At 45.4% G+C, this 11,624-nt stretch overlaps 1 protein-coding gene across 5 annotated transcripts; it reads left to right on the top strand.

Moving 5' to 3' along the window:
• Window positions 1-102: 102 nt before the first annotated feature.
• On the top strand, window positions 103-11,261 carry apbb3 (amyloid beta (A4) precursor protein-binding, family B, member 3). Of its 5 annotated transcripts, none has more exons than XM_044141262.1 (13): window positions 103-1,551; window positions 4,914-5,077; window positions 5,161-5,219; window positions 5,601-5,649; window positions 5,860-6,009; window positions 6,327-6,454; window positions 7,654-7,659; window positions 7,770-7,884; window positions 8,257-8,338; window positions 8,407-8,490; window positions 9,283-9,398; window positions 9,470-9,652; window positions 10,356-11,251. In XM_044141262.1, the coding sequence occupies exons 1-13, from the start codon at window positions 1,503-1,505 to the stop codon at window positions 10,614-10,616; spliced, it is 1,446 nt and encodes a 481-aa protein (XP_043997197.1). In that variant the 5' UTR covers window positions 103-1,502; the 3' UTR covers window positions 10,617-11,251. The 5 variants fall into 5 exon arrangements, with proteins under 5 accessions (XP_043997197.1, XP_043997195.1, XP_043997194.1 ...); XM_044141260.1 differs by having other exon boundaries at window positions 5,155-5,219; window positions 9,473-9,652; XM_044141259.1 differs by having other exon boundaries at window positions 5,155-5,219.
• The last annotated feature ends 363 nt before the right edge of the window (window positions 11,262-11,624 follow it).

The following is an 11,624-nucleotide window of genomic DNA, read 5'->3' as shown; positions in this document are numbered from 1 at the left end:
GGCTCTAGTGTCCCTTATATGACAGTAAGCTGACAGGAGAGGGGGAGAGAGAGAGGGGGGAAGACATACGGCAAATGTCGGGTCGGGAATCGAACCCGCGTCGAGGACTCAAGGCCTCCAAATGTGGGTTGTGCTATCCCCTACGCCTCCACAGCACGCCCGTTAATTCCTTTTTAAGGATGATTATTTCTATCTTTTTTCTGCTCCTATTTTTCACGCGGGGCGGTTAATTCCTCCAGCTGTCTGTGAGTATGTGGGGTCCATCTTGGACAGGTCACCCATCTGCTGCAGCAACAGCTAACCTAATATACATATTTCTGGACTGTGGGAAGAAGCCAGAGTACCCAGAGAATGTCCACATGGACAACAAGCCTGACCGCTGACTGGGATTCAAACTGTGTCATCAAAATTAATCCAGAATCAAAATGCTCAGTTTGATTCTGCCTGAAGTCTTTCAGAAGATTTATATTCATATTTATAGATTTTTGTTTGAAGAGGTGAATAATTCTACTTCCTGTTGAAAAGGCTAGCTTTGAGTGCTGCCAGTTCCTCAAGAATGTGCGGGACGTGGCCACCGTGACACGCCTATTGAAACAGTGTGACGTCAGCACGACGTCAGGTGGATGTACAGTGACTATTTTACGGACCTTTTTTAGTCTTTGTTTTGGTTTTTCTATCCAATAAAGTTCACGCATAGATATTGCTTTACATCGCTTGACTGCATTACCTAAATCTGGGTGTCCAACTTGTGGTCAGGGGGGCATTTGCAGTCCCCAAACTGATTGTATGTGGCCCCTGTAATAATGCATATTCTTCCCCACAGCAAAATTGTTTGATGTAGATAGAAACCTTCTATTTTTGATTAGGTCAACATCATCACAGACACATTAAAGTCTCCCTACAGTAGAAAATATTGGCCACAGGAGCAATTATTAGTTTTTTATTGCCTTTTTCTCAAGCTCTACATCGTTCTTGTGACTTTTACTCAAAAACTCACTTTGCTGCCTCCTGAAGAAAAATGAAATATTTAGATTTATATGAATCCATGAGAACCGCAAGGTTCTCCACTGCTGAGAGTCACAGCATCATCGTCACTGCTTCCACTGAGCCTGATGATGTATTTCCTGTTCCAGCTTCAGCCTCAGGATGAAGATGCTCTAACATATTTTACTTTCAGCATCACTTGCTGTAGTGGAGTCATTTTTTACAAGGAAGGGCGAGTGAGGCAGAGAGGGAGGGCAGTGATGACATCATCATCAGGAGGAGGAGGAAAACAGCATCCTTCATCAGACGGAGAGGAGAGAGGCAGAGAGGAGGCAGAGAAAACGCTGGGACGGGGAACAAAACAAGGGAGAAGAAAAGCTGATGGTATCTGAGAGCGGGGCGGACTGCGGGACGAGAGACACCCACAGAGACAGGGGGTCAGTGGGGGAGAGACAGGCTACAGCAGCAGTCCTCTGGGCCTGATCAGCTGACTGCAACTCACCGGGGAGGGTGGAGCCATGATGGGCAAGGATTACATGCTGGCCATCATCATCGTCAACTATGATGGTGAGACACACACACACACACACGCACACACACACATTCAGGTTTCCATCTGATCCGAGGTCTGGGGCGTGGGACAGCATTATGAGGACCGACCTCATAATGGATGTTTAATCCTGATGCAGGCTGGGGCTTATGTTGGATGTTTCTGGGTGTAAATGCTCAGATGCACAATGATGTTTTAGTTTCAATCCCAACTAGTGGCACAGTTAAAGGCAGAAAGTCCTGCAGCTCCTGAGTTCATCTGGTCAAACTGAGTTTAGTATCGGACAAAGATGAAGATCCGAAGCAGCTCATCAAAGACAAAACTACAGAACTAGAACTGATAAAAAACAAAGTGTCTGACTTACATCAGTCTGGAAACGGTTCCAGAACCACCTCTGAGGTTCTGGACTCCAGAGAATCTCAGTCAGAACCATGATTCTCACCTGGAACCACAGTGAGCCTTCACAGCAGGCCGACCCACCAGAACCACTCATGAACAACCCATCAAGAAGGTCCAGAAGAACCAGAACCTGTGGAGTTCTGCAGAACTCCTGACTGAAGCAGCTTTGGTAGTTCAGTAGTTTGCTGCTCTGCTGCATGAATGTTTTCTCTGCTGGATTGTTATTAGCCAGTCACTCACATTACTCCCATTCCTGAGTGGGTTCTACCTCTGGTTCTGGTTGTGATCCACTTTCTGCCCTCAACTAGAACCTCCTTCAGCTTCATCTTCCTGCTGGTAATGAAACTCTGTAATCAGTTTCTGCATCTCTTCATCGTGTTTTTAACTTGATATCTGCAGAAATTGGATATATGACTTCAGAAGAATTTGCTGTTTGAGTTTCAGATGGAAATCAATGGAAAGTTTTAATAATTTCTGACAACATTTTAGAGATCCCTCCTCCTGAAGTCCAGCTGGCGGCCCCTCTGCCTCTGGACCTGCAGCTCTTCAGCAAAACCCCTCAGAATCTGGAGGACCAGGAAGAGGAAGGAAGTGTTTGTGAGGAAGAGGAGGGCAAGTCCTTTAAAGGGTCATCTTGTTTCTGCTGCATAGGACATCCAGCTGTCTGTCCCTGTCTGCTAGTTTGGACCCATCAGAGCCAGATGTCAGCGCCTGGAGTGGCTGATGCTGTAAAACAATCTGGACCCAGAGACTTTAGGAGGATAGGGTTCTGGTTCTGTTCAGAACCCGGGCCTCTGCCCAGCAGCTCAGATAGACGAAGGATGTCTAGTCTCTCTCAGCTGATTCAGTGGTTCGTGTGTCCGAGAGTTTATTAATTATTCACGGCTTCTTCAGTTTCATCTCTTCCTGCTCAGCAGTTAGACCCGATCGATGGCGCCGGTCCTGACACATGATGTTGGATCAGCAACATAATCTGGGTTCAGAAAGTTGCTGCTACAGGAGGAGATCAGAACCCAGCCTGCCCTGCGGGTCAACAAGACAGAACCGAGTCCTATCAGAATAGAAACCTCAAACAGATCCATCTGAAACCACCAACCCGCCATTCACCAGAAGACGTGTTAACTGTGACAGAACCTTTGGTTCGGGTCGGGTCAGACTTAATGTTAGCTTTAGTGTTAGTCACGTTAGTCTGCATGCTTAGTCCCAAGTCTGTTTTAGTTGGTTAAATTTATTCAACTAAAACTAAAATCTAAACTTTAGAGTAAAATAACCTTAACCCTCCAATGTTTAATCCGACCTGAACCTTCAGAACCACATAAAGACGGTTCCAAAGTGGGCCTTGTATCAGCTGAAGAACATTTCCAGGATCAGAGGACTAATGTCTCAGCATCAGAGAAACTCATCCAGGCGTTTCTCTTTAGTCATTGATTACTGCAGCAGCGTCTTTACAGGTCTGACTAAGAAATTAATGGTCCAGCTGCAGCTGATCCAGAATTCTGCTGCTGTAGTTCTGACTAAAACCAGAAAGATAGAGCACATCACCCAGTTCTACAGTCCTTCACTGAGAGAACAGACTTTAACATGCTTTTGTTAAAAACTATGAAGCTAACTGAGTTAAAGTAGAAATCCAGGTGAGCTGTGAAGCACAGACCATTAAAAACAGTGGAGGTAAAGGTGGAGCTGCAGTGATTGGTGGCTCCAACAAGACCTGCTTCAACCTTGGGCCGGTTCTGCTGTCCTAAGTGACAAACATGGTTCTGATGAGTCAGCAACGACCCTTGATGGTCAAGGTGACCTTCATCTGCAGGAATGAAACTGCTGAGTCAACGAGGACATAAAAAGAAGAGGGTTAAGTTTCCTGCTTTGTCCTTATGCAGGCATGAGAATCAATATGTCATCTAATCATAGCAAAATATAAAAACAACATGTGAGCTGCTGGCATGGACAGCTGATTGGACAGGAGCTCTTCAGCCCAGCGACTGATTGGACAGAAGAAACTCTGATCAATAATTTCTCTACTTCTGTTGAAAGTCTGAGTTCAAATCTTCTGAATGACAGTTTGACTTCAATTAAAACATAAATCTTTCACCAACCTGACAGATAGAAACTGACTTAAAACTCTTAGAGAAATTTATAGTTTTTTTTAAGTTTTTTTAAAATATGTTTTAAAAGCCTGCAACGACAGATAAAAATAAACATTGTTGATTAAAAGTGATAAATATGTGGTTTTCTCCTCAGACCCAAATTAAGTTTATTCACACAGCACATTTCAGCAACAATAAATTTCAGAATGTGTTCACCATGAAATATCATTCAGTCACCATTTATGAAACAATAAACATTACATTTTCTCAAATGCCATCATCAAATATGATGATCAATGTCCCAGTTAATAGAAAGGCAACTCTAGACAAATGGTTTTGTTCTTGATTTAAAGGAGCTCAGTTTTTCAGCGGTTTTTCTGTTTTCTGGAAGTTTGTTCCAGATTAGTGGACCATAAAATTTATGTTTGTGTTTTCAGTTTAATAAAGGTTTTGTTATTCTTTGTCTCTGTGCTTTAATCTGTGAAAGAGGATCTGCTTATTTACAATCTTTCCCATAAATGCTGCATAATCTCTTTTTTAAATGCAGACAGAGATCATCATTTTTAACCGGCTCCAGATGTGATGCTAATTTTATTTTAGCAGCTGATCTGTTTGTTTCCTGAAATAAAGCACAGAAACTGAAACACTTAACTCCTCGGTAGTTCATTTCACTACATATTTACTAATTCTATAATTATATTGTAAATGGATTTATTTAATATTTATTTTACAATGACTGGCAGATCAAAACCGGTTGGCTATAGAGGCAGTTTGAATGGATCTAATAAAACCCGTCACTTCACTCCTGTGTTACCTGTGGGGACCATTGCTGCCTCTAGGGGGCATTGACAGAGACAGGTGTGTCTGTTTGATGAGAGCTTTTTACTTCCCTGCAGACAACATCTGGACAGACCAGAACCTCCTCCTGGACCCCGACCTTCCCTCTGGCTGGAGGACAATCAAAGACTCCACAGGGACCTACTACTGGCACGTTCCCACTGGTGCCACCCAGTGGCAGCACCCCCGGCTTACAGGGACACCAAAGACTCTCGAGACACAGGTGAGACATGACTGGTTTGCCTATTGTAGCTTCTTCGGTTGCACCAGTGTGGCTCAGCCTGCTCTTCTTCTGTGGAGTTTCAGCACGAAGAGGAAGGAGACCAGAGTGCCACCAAAGACACGGAGGGAGCCTCTGAGGAATGGTAACTCAGGATGAATGTCCATCTGTTAGGTTCCCTGGGGGTCAAACAACTTCTGAACAGTTGCTTCTGGACAGACAGATGTTCTGTTAGCCTCACACCTGGACCTCAGCAGGTCTGCAGGCCTAGTCAGGTCCTAATAGTTGGGAGGTGGAGGTGATTTGGTCTTGTTTCTCCAGCAGTCCTTATGTCCACATCCCCATAAACCAGTTTTTACCTCCACATTCCAATAAACCACCAGTTTTTGTCTTCATCCTGTAACCAGCAGCTCTAAAGTGTTTATGCTAGTAAACCAGCAGTTTTATGCAGATGCTGTCTTGATGTTCTTTACTGTTCAGTCATCATCAGGACCTCCACAGCTTATATGAATTTCTTTCCCCTCAGGTCTTCGTGGCAGGAGGACTATCTCACAGACCATGACCCTGACTCAAAGGTAGCATAAAAACATCTTCTCTATGAAAGACTGTACTTTTGTTCCAATACACTGAAAATAATATGGAAGTGATGATGAAGGGCATGAGGCCAGAATAAGAGTTTAGCTCCTCCTCTGCATCAGGATTTAATCTGATGGTCTAATCTGTTCTAATCTCTCTCCACCTTAGTTTTGTGGAGCAGTAATCTGATGTCGCCTGCCTCTCTGCAGTGCTTTGCTGTTCGCTCCCTGGGCTGGCTGCAAGTGGAGGAGGAGGATCTGTCTCCAGGTCGCAGCAGCTTAGCTGTCAGCAATGTCATCCAGCAGCTGTCTCACTGCAGCAGCCCCGAGCAGAGAGACAGGTCTGAGGCCTGGGGCGAGGTGAGATGCGAGGGCTGCCTCCAGTGGCAGTATGCCAGAACTGCACCTGTTTTTATCTGGGTTTTTCTGTGAATTTGATTTCTGTGCAAAGACAGCAGTTCTGCAGTTTGATATCTTTGGTCATATTCACAGCACCTCCATAAACTAAAAATGTCATTCACCTGCATAATGTTCTCCTGACCTGTCCTACTCACCAGCTACTAGAGGGCTCACTAAACTAATGTTGCATTAACATCCATGGACGCTGATAAACAGAACAGGTCAAGCTAACTGGAGTCAGCAGACAGGTTCTTATGAGAGCATGTTCTGACCTGCAGGGCCGGGAGATGATGCTGGTTCTCAAGAAAGACACCTTGACCTTATTGGACCCATTAGACCACACCCCCCTCCATTGTCAGCCAATCATCAACATCCGAGTATGGGGCGTAGGCTGCAACAACGGCAGGTGAGTCAATCAGACCTGGGTTGAAACACAAAAACTTTAGAATTGACTTCAATTACGTTATCATGACTTGAGATCAGAGTTCTGTAGGTCCAAACCTCCAGAGGGACTCAAAGACTGGACCTGCAGAATGCTGGTCTAGACTCAACCTAAGCTGGGGCCAAGATACATGACTTTTCAACAGGTGTAGCCGGGGAAAGTTTGGACCAGTCTGCAAAGACTGGACCAGTCCACAAAGTCTGGACCAGCCCGCTCTAGTTTGGGTCAGTCGGCAAAGCAAGCAGGCGAGTTAGCGAGAGAAGGGAACCAGTCATTGTGCTAAGGGTTCCTTGGCCTCGGTTAAACAGACATACAGGGCATACAGGGCGACCTGTTTGGGTTGTCTGAACAGATCACCGACCCGACTGTAAACATGTGTTGCTGACAGGCAATCAGAATGAGGCTGGGACATGACAGGCGCTGTGAGTCGCCTTCAGTAAAAACTTTATGTGTAGCTATGTGACATTACAAATGCGCAGCGCTGGGCGTAATAATATTCAGCTTGTTAGTTACAGTCATGCTGGGATAAAATCAGACTAAAACAGTAAATAATGAAGGAAATTAGAAATAAATCACTTGACAGAAAAGTATTTCACTTTAATCACACATGGATTCCAATCGATTCTAGTTATTACACAGTGCATTGAGCTCAGCTAGTTATTCACAGTAGTTTAAAGTTTCTAAGGAAATGCAGCTCAGCATTGAACGTTCATTCCTCCTGGATGCAGCGACAACTTAAAACTCAGCAGAAGAGGAATATAACCCATCTGAATATCTACTCATAGCGCCCCCTACTAGTGGGTTAGGCCCATCAGACCTTCAGCTGAGTTTCCAGAGAGTTTGATGTGTTCAGATTGATTCTTCTGGTCTGGTTAATCCTGAGTGCTGAAACTAAAGCCGGTCTGTAGAAACCAGTCATGTCGACTGTGCCCAGCTTGGACATTCCACCTGTCCATCACCTGTCCGTCAGACTCACCTGTAGCTGTAGGACAGGTCTGGCCTCTGAGGGGGGTGTTCCCAGTTATTGTGCTAAGCTAAGGTGGACTCACTGCTGCTGCTTTGCTCTTGCATGCTGAAAAGCTCAAATCAAGCTCACCTTTGTGTTTTGCGCTCTAACACTGTTGCTCTCTGTTTCTTTGCCACGCCCACCCCTATGTGTGCAGGGACAGGTAAACCCCTCCACACTCACAGCCGAACCTCAGGGTCATCCATGGACTTCTCCTGTGCTGCTGCCGCTCACCAGGCTCTGTGTGTGTGTGTGTGTTTGTGGTGCATTCAGGGACTTCGCCTTCGTGGCTGGCGATAAGGACAGCTGCGTCCTGAAGTGCCACGTGTTTCGTTGTAACGCTCCGGCCAAGGCCATCGCCTCCACGCTGCATGAGATGTGCTCCAAGGTGAGACCCCAACACCTGAAGTACCTTGCTAGTGAACTGATGAAAACTAAAGTCTGAAGAGCTGAGTCCAGCCTGGAGGTCCGGGTCAGAACCAGGACACTGACCAGCTGATTACCCTCAGTCTGAGCAACTCCAGAGCAGCAGGAGCTCATCAGGTTGCTGCAATGGAGACATCAGCAATCATCACAACTGGAGAAAGGTCTATTGGACCTGCTGGAGGAGGTCCTGGATCTGTTGGGCCTGCTAGAGGAGGTTCTGGTTCTGTTGGACCTTGTGTTAGATCCAGTTTTTGCCATCTCCTCACTGATCGTCATGGAAACATGGTTTCCTCTTGCTCTGTTCGGTTCTGACTGAATTCTTTCTTCCATGCAGATGATGTCAGAGAAAGCGTTGATGAGACCATCGCGTTCTCTCACCATGGAGAGCATCTCACCTGAAGACCTGCCCAGACAAGGTGAATCACCTTCTCCGGGTCCACCTGGTACCATTTACCGGTTCTGTAACCATGCTCTGTTGTTTCAGTGGAGTTCCTGGAGGCAGTGAGACAGCAGGTCCAGAAGTTTGAGGTCCAGTACATCGGGAACCTGCCGGTGTCCAGAGCCATGGGTAGGACAGAGACTCACTTGGTGTCCACCAGGTGTTCTGTAGCTCTGCTTTAGTTCCCAGATTGTTAAACTGATTAATCAGATAATCATCCCTGGGTTGTCAGCTCCAGAATATCCTAAAAATATAGTTCCCAGTTTCCCCAGCAGCCTGAGGCCTAATCCACACCTAGCCAAAAGCTAGAAAAACATTTGTATGCATTTGGTCCTTCCATCTACAGAAACAACCAAGTTAATATCACTAAAAATGATTATTATAAAAACTCCAACCACAGCAAAGGTTTGAGAAAACTCTGTGTTTGTGTGTGTTCATGGGAAAAAGGAGTCTAGTATTAACACACTTATACTAGTCTGCAACAGATATTACGGCAATATATCAACTTACTTGCTTTGCTACGATTCCCAGTCTACATCGTCTTGTGTTTTTATCAACTTTATGTTCTAATATTGTATTAAAAAGTTGTTCAACCTACAGGTGAACCTCCTGGTACCATGTTTAGTAGGAAGTCATGGCTGTTTAGAAGCAATCTAATTGGCTTATCAATTTTAGCTTTGTGCTACACTGCCCCCTATGGGTCTGGCATGTTTTTAGACAATGCTCAGGGCAGATTTGTTCATGTGGATGAAAACTTTTCTGACACTGATCTGGAAGATATGACTTTTCAACAAATGTGACAGATTTGTTTGTATAAAAGCTACGTGTGGACAAGGCTTCTGCTAATCCCGATCAGCAGACCCAGTTCTGAATGAAGGGGCGTTTTGTAACCAACCCACCGGACCACATGCTGTTCTGCAGGTATGGAGGTGTTGAACAGAGCCATCGAAAGCATCATGAACTCCACAGACCGTGACGACTGGGAGCCAACAGTGATTCACATCAGCGACAGGGTTCTGTCTCTGTGGAAGGGGCAGGTACCGTCCTCGCCACTGGTGGAGCTCAGGTAATATATCGCCTCACCTGTCTAACTGTTGCTGGTTGCCAGCAGGATGGAGATGAGCCACTCTGGGAATGCCAGGTGCGATTCCTCACCTTCCTGGGTGTTGGCCATGACAGCCACACCTTCGCTGTGATCATGGACGCTGGGACGCAGCAGTTTGAGTGTCATGTGTTCTGGTGTGAACCGGACGCAGGGATCATCTCTGAGGCTGTCCAGGCGGCATGCATGGTGAGGAGGAGGACGATGAGGATGATGATGAGGAGAAGGAGGACGATGAGGATTATGAGCTTTCACAGGGATTCAGAACACAGCTAAAGACTTTCACATTTCAATATTTGTGAAATTCAGAAACAGACAGAAAAATATCATCACCCTTAGAGAGAAGCTGGAGGCCTTCCTGTTTTCTCCTGTAGGAATTAGGAGCCATATCACAGTGATAGTACTACTGATAGTACCACTGATAGTACTATTGATAGTACTGCTGGTATTATTGAGTATTATTATCTGAATGATTAAGAAACTGAGCTGTGAATTAGTTTCCATCCTTAGCAGTACTGTTTATCACCACAGGGGGAGCCCTCTCCCTATGACTGCAAACAATCAAAATAAGATGTCATCAGGGTGCGACTGATGGCTATAGAGCGGTAAAAAAGTATTCCCCCCTTGCAGATTTCTTCTGTTTTTGCTTTCTTGTCTAACTGAAACATTTCAGATTATCAAACAAAATTTTAATATCAGAGAAAGAAAACCTGAGGATGCCCAAAAGCAAATGATGAAGGGAAAACATCTGAGGCCCTTCAGGCTGGATGTGAATTGTAATCCCACCCTGAATTACCTGGGACGCCCAACACTGTGTGGTCATTCATGTGTTTTGTAGTCATTGTGTTGTCGCCCCCTGCTGGTGGATAATTTCATTGTCTCCTCTCATTAGCTCCAGTACCAGAAGTGTCTGGTGGCTCAGACTCCACCTCCCAGAACCAAATCTTGGCGTGCGACTCCATCCAAGGTGAAACGAGCCAACTCCATGGATGGCGTCACCTTTCCCCCGCTGACATCCCATCACCATGGAAACAGCAGCAGCAGCACCACATTGGTGCCGATGCCAAAGGGCAGCAGCAGCAGCAGCAACGTGAGGAAAGGGATGATGGCATTCTTCGAGACGTTCCGCAACAAACAAGCCGCCACCTCGTAGTGATGGCCGCCGGACGCTGCTGGTCCGACCGGATGCTGCTGGTCCGACCGGACTGCGATGACATCAGCGTCTGAACTGGCAACACCTGAAGCAAGGCCCACCTGAGGAGCAGCTGGGTTCCTGTATTATCTGTCGCTGCTACTGAACTGAACAGGAGGAATGTCTGCAGGTGTCTGACCAATCAGAGCGATCAATTCTTCCTCCGTTTAGAACAAACCAACTTGTAGAAACTGAACCGACTCAGGATTTTAAGATGTTAGCTGTAAATACCAAGTTACTCCTTCACAGAACAGCAGAGAACTGTTCTGATGAAGAGTGGTTAAGATCCAGGAGGACTTTTGCCTCTGATTTCCCTAAAATGTCCTTCAAAATCAGAAAAGTAGAGTTAGAGAGAAAGCTTCTTCCATCCCAGACAGCAGCTCCTCTGTCTGCTTCAGCGTCTTCTGAACAGAAACCTTGAGTCTGCAGTGCTGCTGACCATCAGGGGGCACACGTTAGTCTCACATTTCCTGCTTTCCCTCCTGACTGGCTGATGCCTCAGCAGGTTAAGGAGCTTTTAAGTTTCAGGAAGCAATAAGCTGCTGAGACTCTTTATGTCTGGAAATGATGTCATGTATGAATGAATCTGAATAAAACAGAAAATCCTTCGTTGTTCTTCCTGCTGACTTGATTTATTGTACTTTTATTTCAGTTTATTTTAATTTGCAATATGGCTTTTTGTTTAAGTTGCATAACAATAACAATATATTGCTTTCATTGCTTTTTACAATGAAATGTAAAAATAAGCTGGTAACTGGGAGATTGTTTTTGTTCTAAAGTCCTGTTTCTCCCAGTTTAATGTTGGGTCCCTACGGTCAAAGGCAAACCTCCAGATATCGTTACCCAACATGGCGAGCCAGCCAGGAGGGTTTTACGCCTCAAACGACCTTTGTAAAGAGTTTACCAAGTAATCATTTTAACTTTGACCAGAGAAAAATACGGTTTCTGTTGTTGAACTGGCAGTAAGTA

The sequence above is a fragment of the Gambusia affinis genome, linkage group LG15 (assembly GCF_019740435.1).
Source record: "Gambusia affinis linkage group LG15, SWU_Gaff_1.0, whole genome shotgun sequence".
NCBI lineage: Eukaryota > Metazoa > Chordata > Actinopteri > Cyprinodontiformes > Poeciliidae > Gambusia > Gambusia affinis.
This window is presented reverse-complemented; position numbering and strand designations above follow the sequence as displayed.